Source organism: Lepisosteus oculatus, chromosome 3 (genome assembly GCF_040954835.1).
Source record: "Lepisosteus oculatus isolate fLepOcu1 chromosome 3, fLepOcu1.hap2, whole genome shotgun sequence".
Lineage (NCBI taxonomy): Eukaryota > Metazoa > Chordata > Actinopteri > Semionotiformes > Lepisosteidae > Lepisosteus > Lepisosteus oculatus.
The window spans coordinates 12,738,212-12,755,531 of NC_090698.1; the positions used below are offsets into that span (position 1 = coordinate 12,738,212).

Consider the following 17,320-nt stretch of genomic DNA (forward strand, 5'->3'; position numbering starts at 1 on the left):
CATATGAGGCGTCTCAGTGACAGTAAAGAGCCCCACATGGCAACACCAGAAACGTGGCTGCCCTCTACCCTTCATAAAGGATGCCGTGTCAACTAGAACCTGAATTAGAAGCACAATCAACCGTCCATGTGCTGCTGGCAGGGACCTGTAACAGGCTGGAGTCCAGGCTGCTCCCGCGAGTACTACAGCAGCCATCATCAGCTGCAGAGAAGCTCCCCACCCATAGCATCTACTCTACAGAGTGGAGCTGCAGTTTAATGCTTAGCATCTGCACAAGAAAGGCTGTCAGACTAGCTGACAGCCAGTGCAGTAACAGCCCAAGCCCAAGCCCACCCTCTGCCCACAGTGCTTGTGGCAAAGACACTGAACAGGGTAGCATGAGGACACGAGAGGTCAGCGCAATAAGCAGGTGTCAAGATCTATTGCACTGGATTAAGAAAGGAACAAGTATCACACAGAGAGACAGTTTCCAATCCCTCTTTTATTTCTCCACAGTCAGCTCAGTGGATTTACTCTGCAGTCTCCTGTAAAGGACAGTCCCCAGCACAGCCACACAGACCAGCCCCACCACTGCCCCCAGAGCAGCCAGGATCACAGGCTCAGCAGACACTCCTGGAAAGAGAGGACAGGTTAGCTCACACTGCTCTACCATAGAGATGCTTTCAGACCAGTTCAGTCCCACTGAGACCCCAGTCAGTAAACAGGTTGGGTACTAAAGGCTTCCTCTACCTGTTGCATCACCTTCCTCCTGTGCTCTCAGCAGAGACCTCTGACCTTTCACCTCTGCTGGGCGGTCAACAGCCTGCTCTCCCAGCACAAACAGAGGACCAACTGTGGCATCGCCTTCCCACTCAGCAGCTGCAACTGGAAGGAATTCTGGATTGAAATACCTACAGCGCTGCAGAAGACAGCATTCACTTTCACATAAGCATGACCAGGATTTAAGGAGCATGCTGGAGGGAAGGACACCCTTTGGAACGTTCCTTTTCATGTAGCAATCCAGAGAACAGTTGCCTACATTCCCCAAGAATAAGAGCAGGAGGGATTGTGTACAGCATACAGTGCCATGGTTTTCTATGAAGACTTCTGCTCCCAATCCCTCAATGTACCAATGTCCATACTACTGGAGTGGAACACTAGCATCTACAAGAACTAGAATCCCCTCTTCTCATTTTGAGAAGCCACAAGCAAGAGAGTCTCACCCTCTTTAGATCCCAGATCCCTCTTCATTCTCATCCAGTGCCTGGATTTGGTAGTAGGACAGCTGGAGTCACAGCAGCTGCACACCTGATCACTCCCATCCACAGATGTCCACCTACAGCAGGACAGGCATCACTGCAGACACCCGCATCAGAGCACATTGCGGGCAACAGCCTCCTCCTCACTTACACATTCCCAGTAGTGTAGCAGGCCTTGTTCAGGGAGTCCACACTCTGGGAAGCAGCAGTCACCTTCAGAAGGCAGGTGATGTAGATCTGGAACAGCACACCTTCAGTCAGAGGCTCCACTGCAGCTAAGCCTCCTCACAGCCCAGAGGCCACAGGAAGACACTCACTGAGCTCCTGGCATCTTGATAGAACCTGAAGGCATCCAGCTTCATCCTCAGCTTGCCGTCCTGGGGTCTTGGCATGAACTGAGAACTGGAGCCTGTAGTTTTGGCATCAGTCAGGCACCTGGGGGAGAGGGGAGGTCATTGCAAGTGCACCGTCTACACAGCAGTTCCTCCACCAGAAGGCACAGGACTCACCCATGATTCTCAATGAAGGCATATCTGGGGGTAGAGGTCTGGTCAGGCACCAGGGTGGCCACACAGCTGTCCACAAAGAGCCGGAGGGGCTGGTGGTCGGCCTGGCTGACGGAGGCTTCAATATTCAGGACGTCCCCCAGGTAGAACACGTTGGAGGTCCTTGGGGAGCTCCAGTCATCTAGCATTGTAGAGGAGCCATTACAGGAAAATAGCAGAGAACCAGATGAACAGATCCCTTCAAAGAGCTCCGGTTACTGGGAGCAAACCTTCATAGACCCCCAGTCAACTAATTCAACAAAGCAATCTTGTATAGTAGACATCCCCAGTGCGAAAGGGAGTCTTGCTGCACCTCTCCCTACAGGAGCACATACCAGCCATGAGCACCAGGGAGAAATCCAGGACATCCTCCGCAGACTTGGTGGAAGTGTAGGGGACCCAGGTGGGCTTCAGGGCGCTGCTGCTCACATTGTGAAACCTGGGAAAGAGACTCCAGCAGAGTGACACGGTCCTTATTCAGCCCTGGAGCTCCGTGGACCCTGCAGGACAGCAGATGCCTCCCTCACCTCATGTAGCGACACTCAATACCGACAACGGCGCCATTCGTTCTCACGATGGGGGTGTTGGCAATCGCCCGCGGGGTGTAGTTGAGAGAGAAGTTGTACACTAGCTCCTCTGGTGCGCTCTAGGAGAGAAGCGACGGGTGAAGCCGGCACACCACTAAAATATGAAGCTACTGTATGATGTCAAAGCCGGACACCCTACCGTCAGCGAACTACGACACGCCTGCAGCTCGGACTCGAAGATCAGGACCTGCGCCGCGTCATCTTGCCTTGTGGCCGCACAGCCTCCCAGACTGACGTCCGAGGAGTTGATCAGCTGACCGGTACCGAACAGGTCTCTCCTGACTTGCACCACGATTTGACTCTCTCCGCACGCTACCGACACAGCCCGCACGAGCGGCGTATCCTGCTGTGGAAACCGAGGAACGTCGTAAAACACAGCCCCCTTGTGCGTGATACCGGTTCGCCGTCCGGGCGCCGAGCGCCATGTAGTGGCGTCACAGAAACGCCCGAACACCAAGAAGCTGAAGAGAGAAATGCCCGAAACCCACATTTTGCTTCCCACAGAGAACAAATCCATGATACCTACTGTTTGCCAAGTACGTCTTTTTAAAGGCACACAGATATTCTCTCTTAATGGGGTTCAGGTTTGCCGACAGAGAAAGCAGATTCTCACGTGAACAAACCCCGTGTCCGCTCGTACTGAGGAGCCCGGATAGAGCGCGAGAGTCGGGGAAGATCAGAGCAGCGATCAGGAAACAACGCCGAGTCTGTTGAAAACTGTCCGAATAGGAACCGGTGATGTTTTACGTATTCTTTTATTTCATGTTTCCATTTTCTCCGGCTGAGTCAGTACGTTCTGCTGTAATTACGCATTACGAGCCAATTTCTACCTTAAATGGCGTCATGTCGTCCCAGTGCTGGCTGGTAACCTTTCTGGAGGATTTTGAGAAAATAGAAATGTAAAACCACAGCAAAATCCAGTCCACCTCAGGCTAGGACTAAATCGCTGCTGATAACGTATTCTTAGTCAAATATGGTTTTGCCTTACTGTTAAATCACATAGGGCATTATGAAATTTTAGAAAATGTAGGCAGGCCTTTCAATCTGTAGTTTTCTTATTTTACATTTCGTTTAACAGGAATCCTAAATCCACTCAAATTATGTCTTAACTTGCGCTACACGTGTGATTTCAGATCAATGAACTGATTGGTCGTGTTGCAGAGACAAACCCGCTACATTAGAGCACCAGTAAGTGATCGAGACAGTGTCGCGTAAGCAGGCGTGTGCTCGAGAAGCCTGCGATGTTGGCGCTAATGAAGGAGCTGCAGACAGATGAGAGAACACTAAAGCTGAGCAGGTGTGAGCCTGGTCAGTACCTGGATGGGAGAGCTCCTAGGAACAACCAAGGTTGCTGCTGGAAGAGGTGTTAGTGGGGCCAGCAGGGGGCGCTCACCCTGCGGTCCATGTGGGTCCTAATGCCCCAGTATAGTGACGGGGACACTTGACTGTAAACACTATGCCTTCCTTCGGAAGGGACGTAAAACCGAGCTCCTGACTCTCTGTGGTCATGAAAAATCCCAGGGGGTGTCTCGAAAGAAGTAGGGGTATAACCCCGGTGTCCTGGCCAAAATTCTCCTTGGCCTTTACTAATCAGGGCCTCCTAATAATCCCCATCTATGAACTGGCTTCATTACTCTGCTCTCCTCCCTACTGAGAGCTGATGTGCAGTGAGCGTTCTGGCACGCAGCAGTCGCCTCAGAAAAAGAAAGAGGACAACGGTTCGGCCATGGAGCCTTCTTGAAGGCAGAATAGGTGTGAAATGAAACCTCCAGTTCATTTCACACCTCTTGCTTGGCCTCTTTCTGTCCCCTGCTCCCGCGACATTACCTTTGCTTACTGCTTTGTCTCACCCCTGAAGAAAGCTCCACAGCCAAAAAGTTTTCCTTGCAGCATGGAATGAATCTATTACTTGTTCCAACATTTAGTAATACTCCCCACTGCCCCTCTCCAATTCCCCTTGAAATCATGTCATTTATGTGATCATGAATGTCAGTATTTACAAGTGAGAAACTCAAGCTACTCTATTTCGATAGTTGTTTATGGACCAGTGTCTTCCAAATGAACTCCCAAGTCCAATCCCACCACCTCCCTCTCTCCCTCCAGAGAGCAGAAGCCAAGACCACAGATTATCCCGCTCTAAAGCCACTTCCTGGATTGCGTGACATCAGTCCTGTGTGAGGAGCAGGCAGTATTGCCGCAGTAAGTGGAGGTACGAAGTCAGTTCCCCTACAGTCACTGCAAGGGGAACAGCACTGCCACTGACTCCAAGCAGCACCTGCAGTATTAATTACCTTCCTCAGTGGTCAGATTACCAAGACGAAGGAGAGGGAGCAGACTGTGGTTCTGGAAGAGGTTTCAGAGCTGGATGCAGAAAAGCCCTCTTACTGCAATAATCATTACATTGAGCTGTTAAGCAGTGTTTTGCCACCATTCCTTCTAGAAAGAAGCAGCTGTAAGCGTCTTAGACATCATTAAGAGAGTGAATAAGAAAAAGGCTGAGGAGGACCAGAGTTCACTTCTCCCTTTATTATGCTCCAGTTACAGCTTTGTTCTGTGTACAAGGTCTGAATCTCCACCCAGCTACCAGCAGCAGCGCAGAGACCACAAGCACAGTGGAGGCAGCTACTGCCAGCAAGCCATAGCTGAAGACCTGGGGCACTGAGGAGAGAGCAGGCAGCAGTCAGTACACAGCCAGAGCAACACGCCAACACCGCTCACACAGTGGAGCCTCTCACCTTCGGACCAGAGCCGATGCGCTTCACCCTGGGCTGGGAGCTCAGAGGCAGTCAGGATCACTTCTCCACTAGAGACCACTGCAGTGTCTTTGGAGGAGCCCCCGTGTGCTGCAGCAGCCCTTCCTGGAAGAGGAACAGAAGAACTGCTGGGAGGACTGACGACCAGGAATCAGCAGCCAACAGGTACCCCTCAGCTGGAGCACTGGAGCCGACATGCGACAGGTACTCACTCCTCCTGCTGCAGGTTGGGACACAGTGGTCAGTAGCAGTCGGCTGGCACACTGCTGCACTGCAGTGGATGTAGACCTGGAGAGAGCAGAGCAGGGGTGAGAGAAGGTCAGCTGCCCTCGGGGATCAAGCTGGTGCCTCCCAGCCACGGCTCCTTACCGTCTCCTTCAGGGGGAGCTGGGAGGCAGGGTCCACAAAAGTGAACATCCGGACCATGAAGCGCTGGTAGTGCGTTGGGTACAGCAGCCCTGAGGAGCCGCCCACAGGGATCAGAGTGGTCTGGTAGTTGTCATCTCTGTATGGGCACCTGCAGCAGGAGGAGAAGGGTGAGAGCTCTGCCAGCAGGGGTCAGCAGTGGGGAATCCAGCAAGAGCTACAGGAGGACAGGTTACCCAGCAACCAGGAGGCTCCACTGGGGCTGGCTCAGAGGGCTTGGGGTGGAAGTGGCCCAGCAGTCTCCCAGCGTCAGGACAATATTGGGATCCGTCCTCTGCAAGATGTGAACCTCCACATACACAGGATCCTGCAGGACCTTGGTCACAGGGTAGTCACCCTCACTGTAGTAGGAGTCATACTGCTCTCCTGAGGAGGAGGAAGGAGCTTTAGCACTATTTCACCATGCAGGGCAGCTGAGCAGAGCTGAAGGCTCAGCACAGGTACCTCTTGCCAGTTGGAGCTCCACACGGAGGGGTCCTGGGGCCACTGCTGGAGGGGGTGGAGAGACCGTATAGACCACTGCCTGCAGAGGAACCAGCTCATCATCTGCATACCTGCACTGGAAGAACAGCCTGCAGGAAGAAGCCAGCCATCAGGAACTGGCACAGGCCGAGGGGAGCCGAGGAAGGAGAAGGCAACCTGCCCACCTGTAGGCACTGTCCCTCGTGATGGAGCCATCAGGTCCCGGCCTCACCTCGAAGCTGGAGTTCATCAGGTTCTCATACACTACAGCACCAGCCTCCACCTGGAACAGGGGTGGGGACATGACAGGCACAGCCTGCACACACTGGCACTCTGGGAACAAGACACTGGCTGCAACTCACCCTCATCCTGGTGCCACAGGCACTGACTGGGAACTTGAACATGGCAAAGCCAGCAGTGGTGCCAACAGGGCCACAGGCTGCACTGCCACCCCCCAGCAGACTGACCGAGTCCAGGCTCAGCGGAGGGCTGGTGGCATTCCTGGACACCACAACCACAAACTGACCATCCCTGGTGCACTGAACAGTCACTGAGGGGATACAAAGGCTGGATTCAGTCCCATTATAAAAAAAGGAGTCCTGCTCTGAAGTGCTCAGGTTACACAAACCCACCATCATTCCCATAGTAGCAGCGCCTCTGGCTTGTCTGATCAAAGCAACAGTTTCCTGCTTCACAGTCGGCTCTCGTAACGGTTGGGTCTCCACACACCACCTTGTCATTATCGCTCACCAGACATTTCTGATTCTGGGCTAGAGCCACATCCAGCAACACAAAAAGCCAGGCACACAGACTCCACACTTTCCCAGAGGAACTAGAGGAAAGCCGCGCTCAGCGCCTTAAGTTCTCTCTGCGCGCTGATTGGCTGAGCTCGGCGATTGGACAGCAGCAGGCTGAAGCGGGCGCACGAGGACGTCAGACGCTCTGCGCGTCTCCAGGGTCAGGAATTGAGTCCAGGTGCGCAGATCGCTCTGCTGGTTCTCTCCAGCGTCGTTCTTAAGAATTGTCTTCCTCCGTGATGTGTAAACAAGTGAGGAAACAGAACCTCAGCGGTGATTTTTAAATCCAATTAAAATCAGCACTGCTTACAATTTCACATCATTGGGCTGCTAATATATTTGGATGTTTGAGCCAGGAATCGTTTGATCTTGCTTTTTGCTGGTTTAACGAAACACGACTCGAAACACTGATTCGCAACTGCTTCGATTCCTTTGGAGCATAGCGTTACCATACTGTCCACTGCTCCGAAGTCCGTATGAAAAGGCGCGTGACCAGGCTGAACGCGACTTCATGGCGTCACACTGTTTCGAAATGCTTCAAATGTTTTGCCGGGATTCGGCATAGGAAAAATTAAGAGCAAGCTGGTGATCTGGGATCACAGCGTTTTGACCCAATACACATACTGTAAATGGAAAGTACAAAAATATCTCTCTGTTCCCCGATTTGTGATTGGGTGCTACCTGTCATCACCTTATTTGCCACACCCTCGAAAAGTTTGTAACGTTATATAAAGCCTGTCTAAGCCTCGTTTTTTTCGCGAAGTCTTGCCTCAACCTCCTGAGTGCGTTGTACTGAGCCGTGTTCTTCCAGTGAGCCTGTTTTCCTGCCTCCACCTAGTTTCTTTCTTTGACTCCGAGCCTGCCTTGTCCACAGTACCCTGGGAGCTCCTGTTTGAACCTTCGCCTGTACACTGACCTTGATGTGTGAGAATTCATAACAAATAGGATCTCCGCTTTGTAAGAATGATAGCAAATCATAACTTAAAAAGTACTGCACTGAAACCTTTGTGGAAAGCAATTGCAGAAATAAAGATGAAGGTAAAACGCCTAAATCGAGAGCCATCAGTAGCAAGGGAGGTGAGATCAGCAAAGCTGTGAAGATGGGAAGGTTTGATAAAAAACGTTCTAGAACTGTGCCTGGGTTGTGGACCTCAGGTATGCTTTAATCCGCTTGAGCTCTGACGAGAGCGGCTACAGGTTGAATGCACACCTCCATTTAGTAAAATACTGGAGAAGCCGCACGGAAAGCAATGCGTTTTAATGCCGGTTATAATCGCTGAACTGTGCTTTCACGCTTTTGTCTGGGTAGGGCCGATTTGCAGACATACGGCATGTGTACAATTGCGGCAAACGAGAATCTGCTCACTTCTAGCAAGAAAAACCTCGAATAGTCGACGGCTCTAGCTTGACAATGGGCCATGTCTACCGTTTGTTAGTTAATTGGATGTAACGGAGCCCAAACCAAATGAAATACATAGGATTACATTTTATGCATTTTTACAATGGCTGGTTTCGGCGTTGCGCTCTTTCGAGATCTCTTATCCCGATTTTCTTTTCTACGCTTCAGAACAAATTACGATCTCAATGCTAATGGGCCATTTTCGGACATTAGTAAACTCCTCAGCTGCAACAGAAATTTTCCACTCGCATCCTGTTTGAGAGACACAGGAAGCTGGAGCGGCGGTTTTCAGCCTTCGTTTACATCTCTTCTGCTCATGCAAGCCAATTTTGTTTAGGCTCTTGTCTTAGCCTGTACTGGCTATTAGAACGAAATCCTAAGTACAATTCTCTAAAGAGTAATCTAAACTCCATCCACACACTTAGTTTGAGAATACTGTAGAGCCATGCGCACGCAGGGCGGGCTGGAAAGAGCGCTTGGGGGGCGGGACTAGGGGACTGTACTGTATATAGGGGGATAGAGGCTGGAAACGGGCTCTTCCCTTCGTGTCTGTTAGTGTAGGTGTAGCGCTGTAATCCCTGTCCCCGCTTCTGATTAACCTCTTCTCCCGAGTCCTACGCCCGCTCCATTCGGTACCGAACGCCGCGGTCGTACCAAAACATTTTCACCTCAGAACGAAGTAAAAAAGTCAGACCCCTTAAAACGTGTTACTCCATAAAATCAAAGAAAACGAGAACCATATGAGGCGTCTCAGTGACGGTAAAGAGCCCCACATGGCAACACCAGAAACGTGGCTGCCCTCTACCCTTCATAAAGGATGCCGTGTCAACTAGAACCTGAATTAGAAGCACAATCAACCGTCCATGTGCTGCTGGCAGGGACCTGTAACAGGCTGGAGTCCAGGCTGCTCCCGTGAGTACTACAGCAGCCATCATCAGCTGCAGAGAAGCTCCCCACCCATAGCATCTACTCTACAGAGTGGAGCTGCAGTTTAATGCTTAGCATCTGCACAAGAAAGGCTGTCAGACTAGCTGACAGCCAGTGCAGTAACAGCCCAAGCCCACCCTCTGCCCACAGAGCTTGTGGCAAAGACACTGAACAGGGTAGCATGAGGACACGAGAGGTCAGCGCAATAAGCAGGTGTCAAGATCTATTGCACTGGATTAAGAAAGGAACAAGTATCACACAGAGAGACAGTTTCCAATCCCTCTTTTATTTCTCCACAGTCAGCTCAGTGGATTTACTCTGCAGTCTCCTGTAAAGGACAGTCCCCAGCACAGCCACACAGACCAGCCCCACCACTGCCCCCAGAGCAGCCAGGATCACAGGCTCAGCAGACACTCCTGGAAAGAGAGGACAGGTTAGCTCACACTGCTCTACCATAGAGATGCTTTCAGACCAGTTCAGTCCCACTGAGACCCCAGTCAGTAAACAGGTTGGGTACTAAAGGCTTCCTCTACCTGTTACATCACCTTCCTCCTGTGCTCTCAGCTGAGACCTCTGACCTTTCACCTCTGCTGGGCGGTCAACAGCCTGCTCTCCCAGCACAAACAGAGGACCAACTGTGGCATCGCCTTCCCACTCAGCAGCTGCAACTGGAAGGAATTCTGGATTGAAATACCTACAGCGCTGCAGAAGACAGCATTCACTTTCACATAAGCCTGACCAGGATTTAAGGAGCATGCTGGAGGGAAGGACACCCTTTGGAACGTTCCTTTTCATGTAGCAATCCAGAGAACAGTTGCCTACATTCCCCAAGAATAAGAGCAGGAGGGATTGTGTACAGCATACAGTGCCATGGTTTTCTATGAAGACTTCTGCTCCCAATCCCTCAATGTACCAATGTCCATACTACTGGAGTGGAACACTAGCATCTACAAGAACTAGAATCCCCTCTTCTCATTTTGAGAAGCCACAAGCAAGAGAGTCTCACCCTCTTTAGATCCCAGATCCCTCTTCATTCTCATCCAGTGCCTGGATTTGGTAGTAGGACAGCTGGAGTCACAGCAGCTGCACACCTGATCACTCCCATCCACAGATGTCCACCTACAGCAGGACAGGCATCACTGCAGACACCCGCATCAGAGCACATTGCGGGCAACAGCCTCCTCCTCACTTACACATTCCCAGTAGTGTAGCAGGCCTTGTTCAGGGAGTCCACACTCTGGGAAGCAGCAGTCACCTTCAGAAGGCAGGTGATGTAGATCTGGAACAGCACACCTTCAGTCAGAGGCTCCACTGCAGCTAAGCCTCCTCACAGCCCAGAGGCCACAGGAAGACACTCACTGAGCTCCTGGCATCTTGATAGAACCTGAAGGCATCCAGCTTCATCCTCAGCTTGCCGTCCTGGGGTCTTGGCATGAACTGAGAACTGGAGCCTGTAGTTTTGGCATCAGTCAGGCACCTGGGGGAGAGGGGAGGTCATTGCAAGTGCACCGTCTACACAGCAGTTCCTCCACCAGAAGGCACAGGACTCACCCATGATTCTCAATGAAGGCATATCTGGGGGTAGAGGTCTGGTCAGGCACCAGGGTGGCCACACAGCTGTCCACAAAGAGCCGGAGGGGCTGGTGGTCGGCCTGGCTGACGGAGGCTTCAATATTCAGGACGTCCCCCAGGTAGAACACGTTGGAGGTCCTTGGGGAGCTCCAGTCATCTAGCATTGTAGAGGAGCCATTACAGGAAAATAGCAGAGAACCAGATGAACAGATCCCTTCAAAGAGCTCCGGTTACTGGGAGCAAACCTTCATAGACCCCCAGTCAACTAATTCAACAAAGCAATCTTGTATAGTAGACATCCCCAGTGCGAAAGGGAGTCTTGCTGCACCTCTCCCCTACAAGAGCACATACCAGCCATGAGCACCAGGGAGAAATCCAGGACATCCTCCGCAGACTTGGTGGAAGTGTAGGGGACCCAGGTGGGCTTCAGGGCGCTGCTGCTCACATTGTGAAACCTGGGAAAGAGACTCCAGCAGAGTGACACGGTCCTTATTCAGCCCTGGAGCTCCGTGGACCCTGCAGGACAGCAGATGCCTCCCTCACCTCATGTAGCGACACTCAATACCGACAACGGCGCCATTCGTTCTCACGATGGGGGTGTTGGCAATCGCCCGCGGGGTGTAGTTGAGAGAGAAGTTGTACACTAGCTCCTCTGGTGCGCTCTAGGAGAGGAGCGACGGGTGAAGCCGGCACACCACTAAAATATGAAGCTACTGTATGATGTCAAAGCCGGACACCCTACCGTCAGCGAACTACGACACGCCTGCAGCTCGGACTCGAAGATCAGGACCTGCGCCGCGTCATCTTGCCTTGTGGCCGCACAGCCTCCCAGACTGACGTCCGAGGAGTTGATCAGCTGACCGGTACCGAACAGGTCTCTCCTGACTTGCACCACGATTTGACTCTCTCCGCACGCTACCGACACAGCCCGCACGAGCGGCGTATCCTGCTGTGGAAACCGAGGAACGTCGTAAAACACAGCCCCCTTGTGCGTGATACCGGTTCGCCGTCCGGGCGCCGAGCGCCATGTAGTGGCGTCACAGAAACGCCCGAACACCAAGAAGCTGAAGAGAGAAATGCCCGAAACCCACATTTTGCTTCCCACAGAGAACAAATCCATGATACCTACTGTTTGCCAAGTACGTCTTTTTAAAGGCACACAGATATTCTCTCTTAATGGGGTTCAGGTTTGCCGACAGAGAAAGCAGATTCTCACGTGAACAAACCCCGTGTCCGCTCGTACTGAGGAGCCCGGATAGAGCGCGAGAGTCGGGGAAGATCATAGCAGCGATCAGGAAACAGCGCCGAGTCTGTTGAAAACTGTCCGAATAGGAACCGGTGATGTTTTACGTATTCTTTTATTTCATGTTTCCATTTTCTCCGGCTGAGTCAGTACGTTCTGCTGTAATTACGCATTACGAGCCAATTTCTACCTTAAATGGCGTCATGTCGTCCCAGTGCTGGCTGGTAACCTTTCTGGAGGATTTTGAGAAAATAGAAATGTAAAACCACAGCAAAATCCAGTCCACCTCAGGCTAGGACTAAATCGCTGCTGATAACGTATTCTTAGTCAAATATGGTTTTGCCTTACTGTTAAATCACATAGGGCATTATGAAATTTTAGAAAATGTAGGCAGGCCTTTCAATCTGTAGTTTTCTTATTTTACATTTCGTTTAACAGGAATCCTAAATCCACTCAAATTATGTCTTAACTTGCGCTACACGTGTGATTTCAGATCAATGAACTGATTGGTCGTGTTGCAGAGACAAACCCGCTACATTAGAGCACCAGTAAGTGATCGAGACAGTGTCGCGTAAGCAGGCGTGTGCTCGAGAAGCCTGCGATGTTGGCGCTAATGAAGGAGCTGCAGACAGATGAGAGAACACTAAAGCTGAGCAGGTGTGAGCCTGGTCAGTACCTGGATGGGAGAGCTCCTAGGAACAACCAAGGTTGCTGCTGGAAGAGGTGTTAGTGGGGCCAGCAGGGGGCGCTCACCCTGCGGTCCATGTGGGTCCTAATGCCCCAGTATAGTGACGGGGACACTTGACTGTAAACACTATGCCTTCCTTCGGAAGGGACGTAAAACCGAGCTCCTGACTCTCTGTGGTCATGAAAAATCCCAGGGGGTGTCTCGAAAGAAGTAGGGGTATAACCCCGGTGTCCTGGCCAAAATTCTCCTTGGCCTTTACTAATCAGGGCCTCCTAATAATCCCCATCTATGAACTGGCTTCATTACTCTGCTCTCCTCCCTACTGAGAGCTGATGTGCAGTGAGCGTTCTGGCACGCAGCAGTCGCCTCAGAAAAAGAAAGAGGACAACGGTTCGGCCATGGAGCCTTCTTGAAGGCAGAATAGGTGTGAAATGAAACCTCCAGTTCATTTCACACCTCTTGCTTGGCCTCTTTCTGTCCCCTGCTCCCGCGACATTACCTTTGCTTACTGCTTTGTCTCTCACCCCTGAAGAAGGCTCCACAGCCAAAAAGTTTTCCTTGCAGCATGGAATGAATCCATTACTTGTTCCAACATTTAGTAATACTCCCCACTGCCCCTCTCCAATTCCCCTTGAAATCATGTCATTTATGTGATCATGAATGTCAGTATTTACAAGTGAGAAACTCAAGCTACTCTATTTCGATAGTTGTTTATGGACCAGTGTCTTCCAAATGAACTCCCAAGTCCAATCCCGCCACCTCCCTCTCTCCCTCCAGAGAGCAGAAGCCAAGACCACAGATTATCCCGCTCTAAAGCCACTTCCTGGATTGCGTGACATCAGTCCTGTGTGAGGAGCAGGTAGTATTGCCGCAGTAAGTGGAGGTACGAAGTCAGTTCCCCTACAGTCACTGCAAGGGGAACAGCACTGCCGCTGACTCCAAGCAGCACCTGCAGTATTAATTACCTTCCTCAGTGGTCAGATTACCAAGACGAAGGAGAGGGAGCAGACTGTGGTTCTGGAAGAGGTTTCAGAGCTGGATGCAGAAAAGCCCTCTTACTGCAATAATCATTACATTGAGCTGTTAAGCAGTGTTTTTGCCACCATTCCTTCTAGAAAGAAGCAGCTGTAAGCGTCTTAGACATCATTAAGAGAGTGAATAAGAAAAAGGCTGAGGAGGACCAGAATTCACTTCTCCCTTTATTATGCTCCAGTTACAGCTTTGTTCTGTGTACAAGGTCTGAATCTCCACCCAGCTACCAGCAGCAGCGCAGAGACCACAAGCACAGTGGAGGCAGCTACTGCCAGCAAGCCATAGCTGAAGACCTGGGGCACTGAGGAGAGAGCAGGCAGCAGTCAGTACACAGCCAGAGCAACACGCCAACACCGCTCACACAGTGGAGCCTCTCACCTTCGGACCAGAGCCGATGCGCTTCACCCTGGGCTGGGAGCTCAGAGGCAGTCAGGATCACTTCTCCACTAGAGACCACTGCAGTGTCTTTGGAGGAGCCCCCGTGTGCTGCAGCAGCCCTTCCTGGAAGAGGAACAGAAGAACTGCTGGGAGGACTGACGACCAGGATTCAGCAGCCAACAGGTACCCCTCAGCTGGAGCACTGGAGCCGACATGCGACAGGTACTCACTCCTCCTGCTGCAGGTTGGGACACAGCGGTCAGTAGCAGTCGGCTGGCACACTGCTGCACTGCAGTGGATGTAGACCTGGAGAGAGCAGAGCAGGGGTGAGAGAAGGTCAGCTGCCCTCGGGGATCAAGCTGGTGCCTCCCAGCCACGGCTCCTTACCGTCTCCTTCAGGGGGAGCTGGGAGGCAGGGTCCACAAAAGTGAACATCCGGACCATGAAGCGCTGGTAGTGCGTTGGGTACAGCAGCCCTGAGGAGCCGCCCACAGGGATCAGAGTGGTCTGGTAGTTGTCATCTCTGTATGGGCACCTGCAGCAGGAGGAGAAGGGTGAGAGCTCTGCCAGCAGGGGTCAGCAGTGGGGAATCCAGCAAGAGCTACAGGAGGACAGGTTACCCAGCAACCAGGAGGCTCCACTGGGGCTGGCTCAGAGGGCTTGGGGTGGAAGTGGCCCAGCAGTCTCCCAGCGTCAGGACAATATTGGGATCCGTCCTCTGCAAGATGTGAACCTCCACATACACAGGATCCTGCAGGACCTTGGTCACAGGGTAGTCACCCTCACTGTAGTAGGAGTCATACTGCTCTCCTGAGGAGGAGGAAGGAGCTTTAGCACTATTTCACCATGCAGGGCAGCTGAGCAGAGCTGAAGGCTCAGCACAGGTACCTCTTGCCAGTTGGAGCTCCACACGGAGGGGTCCTGGGGCCACTGCTGGAGGGGGTGGAGAGACTGTATAGACCACTGCCTGCAGAGGAACCAGCTCATCATCTGCATACCTGCACTGGAAGAACAGCCTGCAGGAAGAAGCCAGCCATCAGGAACTGGCACAGGCCGAGGGGAGCCGAGGAAGGAGAAGGCAACCTGCCCACCTGTAGGCACTGTCCCTCGTGATGGAGCCATCAGGTCCCGGCCTCACCTCGAAGCTGGAGTTCATCAGGTTCTCATACACTACAGCACCAGCCTCCACCTGGAACAGGGGTGGGGACATGACAGGCACAGCCTGCACACACTGGCACTCTGGGAACAAGACACTGGCTGCAACTCACCCTCATCCTGGTGCCACAGGCACTGACTGGGAACTTGAACATGGCAAAGCCAGCAGTGGTGCCAACAGGGCCACAGGCTGCACTGCCACCCCCCAGCAGACTGACCGAGTCCAGGCTCAGCGGAGGGCTGGTGGCATTCCTGGACACCACAACCACAAACTGACCATCCCTGGTGCACTGCACAGTCACTGAGGGGATACAAAGGCTGGATTCAGTCCCAGTATAAAAAAAGGAATCCTGCTCTGAAGTGCTCAGGTTACACAAACCCACCATCATTCCCATAGTAGCAGCCCCTCTGGCTTGTCTGATCAAAGCAACAGTTTCCTGCTTCACAGTCGGCTCTCGTAACGGTTGGGTCTCCACACACCACCTTGTCATTATCGCTCACCAGACATTTCTGATTCTGGGCTAGAGCCACATCCAGCAACACAAAAAGCCAGGCACACAGACTCCACACTTTCCCACTAACCCCAGACTTCTCCATGGCAGAACTCGGAGAGGAACTAGAGGAAAGCCGCGCTCAGCGCCTTAAGTTCTCTCTGCGCGCTGATTGGCTGAGCTCGGCGATTGGACAGCAGCAGGCTGAAGCGGGCGCACGAGGACGTCAGACGCTCTGCGCGTCTCCAGGGTCAGGAATTGAGTCCAGGTGCGCAGATCGCTCTGCTGGTTCCCTCCAGCGTCATTCTTAAGAATTGTCTTCCTCCGTGATGTGTAAACAAGTGAGGAAACAGAACCTCAGCGGTGATTTTTAAATCCAATTAAAATCAGCACTGCTTACAATTTCACATCATTGGGCTGCTAATATATTTGGATGTTTGAGCCAGGAATCGTTTGATCTTGCTTTTTGCTGGTTTAACGAAACACGACTCGAAACACTGATTCGCAACTGCTTCGATTCCTTTGGAGCATAGCGTTACCATACTGTCCACTGCTCCGAAGTCCGTATGAAAAGGCGCGTGACCAGGCTGAACGCGACTTCATGGCGTCACACTGTTTCGAAATGCTTCAAATGTTTTGCCGGGATTCGGCATAGGAAAAATTAAGAGCAAGCTGGTGATCTGGGATCACAGCGTTTTGACCCAATACACATACTGTAAATGGAAAGTACAAAAATATCTCTCTGTTCCCCGATTTGTGATTGGGTGCTACCTGTCATCACCTTATTTGCCACACCCTCGAAACGTTTGTAACGTTATATAAAGCCTGTCTAAGCCTCGTTTTTTTCGCGAAGTCTTGCCTCAACCTCCTGAGTGCCTTGTACTGAGCCGTGTTCTTCCAGTGAGCCTGTTTTCCTGCCTCCACCTAGTTTCTTTCTTTGACTCCGAGCCTGCCTTGTCCACAGTACCCTGGGAGCTCCTGTTTGAACCTTCGCCTGTACATTGACCTTGATGTGTGAGAATTCATAACAAATAGGATCTCCGCTTTGTAAGAATGATAGCAAATCATAACTTAAAAAGAACTGCACTGAAACCTTTGTGGAAAGCAATTGCAGAAATAAAGATGAAGGTAAAACGCCTAAATCGAGAGCCATCAGTAGCAAGGGAGGTGAGATCAGCAAAGCTGTGAAGATGGGAAGGTTTGATAAAAAACGTTCTAGAACTGTGCCTGGGTTGTGGACCTCAGGTATGCTTTAATCCGCTTGAGCTCTGACGAGAGCGGCTACAGGTTGAATGCACACCTCCATTTAGTAAAATACTGGAGAAGCCGCACGGAAAGCAATGCGTTTTAATGCCGGTTATAATCGCTGAACTGTGCTTTCACGCTTTTGTCTGGGTAGGGCCGATTTGCAGACATACGGCATGTGTACAATTGCGGCAAATGAGAATCTGCTCACTTCTAGCAAGAAAAACCTCGAATAGTCGACGGCTCTAGCTTGACAATGGGCCATGTCTACCGTTTGTTAGTTAATTGGATGTAACGGAGCCCAAACCAAATGAAATACATAGGATTACATTTTATGCATTTTTACAATGGCTGGTTTCGGCGTTGCGCTCTTTCGAGATCT

The 17,320-nt window shown here is 51.7% G+C and overlaps 4 protein-coding genes across 6 annotated transcripts; all 4 read right to left on the bottom strand.

Moving 5' to 3' along the window:
* Positions 1-461: 461 nt before the first annotated feature.
* LOC138237677 (zona pellucida sperm-binding protein 3-like) lies at positions 462-2,884 on the bottom strand. Of its 2 annotated transcripts, XM_069186876.1 has the most exons (9): positions 2,510-2,884; positions 2,311-2,429; positions 2,119-2,222; positions 1,748-1,925; positions 1,556-1,673; positions 1,390-1,475; positions 1,203-1,315; positions 730-864; positions 462-612 (listed from the first exon to the last, which is right to left on the bottom strand). In XM_069186876.1, exons 1-9 carry the CDS (start codon positions 2,858-2,860, stop codon positions 482-484), a joined length of 1,335 nt encoding a protein of 444 aa, XP_069042977.1. In that variant the 5' UTR covers positions 2,861-2,884; the 3' UTR covers positions 462-481. The 2 variants fall into 2 exon arrangements, with proteins under 2 accessions (XP_069042977.1, XP_069042978.1); XM_069186877.1 differs by lacking the exons at positions 462-612; positions 1,203-1,315 and having other exon boundaries at positions 760-864; positions 2,510-2,883.
* A 1,997-nt stretch (positions 2,885-4,881) lies between these two features.
* Positions 4,882-6,837, bottom strand: LOC138237842 (zona pellucida sperm-binding protein 4-like). Its single transcript, XM_069187688.1, has 9 exons — positions 6,644-6,837; positions 6,374-6,561; positions 6,197-6,294; positions 5,994-6,121; positions 5,726-5,915; positions 5,493-5,640; positions 5,336-5,411; positions 5,106-5,228; positions 4,882-5,028 (listed from the first exon to the last, which is right to left on the bottom strand). The coding sequence occupies exons 2-9, from the start codon at positions 6,413-6,415 to the stop codon at positions 4,898-4,900; spliced, it is 936 nt and encodes a 311-aa protein (XP_069043789.1). The 5' UTR covers positions 6,416-6,561; positions 6,644-6,837; the 3' UTR covers positions 4,882-4,897.
* Positions 6,838-9,399: 2,562 nt separating this feature from the next.
* On the bottom strand, positions 9,400-11,824 carry LOC138237678 (zona pellucida sperm-binding protein 3-like). Of its 2 annotated transcripts, XM_069186878.1 has the most exons (9): positions 11,449-11,824; positions 11,250-11,368; positions 11,058-11,161; positions 10,686-10,863; positions 10,494-10,611; positions 10,328-10,413; positions 10,141-10,253; positions 9,668-9,802; positions 9,400-9,550 (listed from the first exon to the last, which is right to left on the bottom strand). In XM_069186878.1, the coding sequence occupies exons 1-9, from the start codon at positions 11,797-11,799 to the stop codon at positions 9,420-9,422; spliced, it is 1,335 nt and encodes a 444-aa protein (XP_069042979.1). In that variant the 5' UTR covers positions 11,800-11,824; the 3' UTR covers positions 9,400-9,419. The 2 variants fall into 2 exon arrangements, with proteins under 2 accessions (XP_069042979.1, XP_069042980.1); XM_069186879.1 differs by lacking the exons at positions 9,400-9,550; positions 10,141-10,253 and having other exon boundaries at positions 9,706-9,802; positions 11,449-11,823.
* A 1,999-nt stretch (positions 11,825-13,823) lies between these two features.
* On the bottom strand, positions 13,824-15,820 carry LOC138237679 (zona pellucida sperm-binding protein 4-like). The gene is made up of 9 exons (XM_069186880.1): positions 15,586-15,820; positions 15,316-15,503; positions 15,139-15,236; positions 14,936-15,063; positions 14,668-14,857; positions 14,435-14,582; positions 14,278-14,353; positions 14,048-14,170; positions 13,824-13,970 (listed from the first exon to the last, which is right to left on the bottom strand). Exons 1-9 carry the CDS (start codon positions 15,797-15,799, stop codon positions 13,840-13,842), a joined length of 1,296 nt encoding a protein of 431 aa, XP_069042981.1. The 5' UTR covers positions 15,800-15,820; the 3' UTR covers positions 13,824-13,839.
* Positions 15,821-17,320: the final 1,500 nt, after the last annotated feature.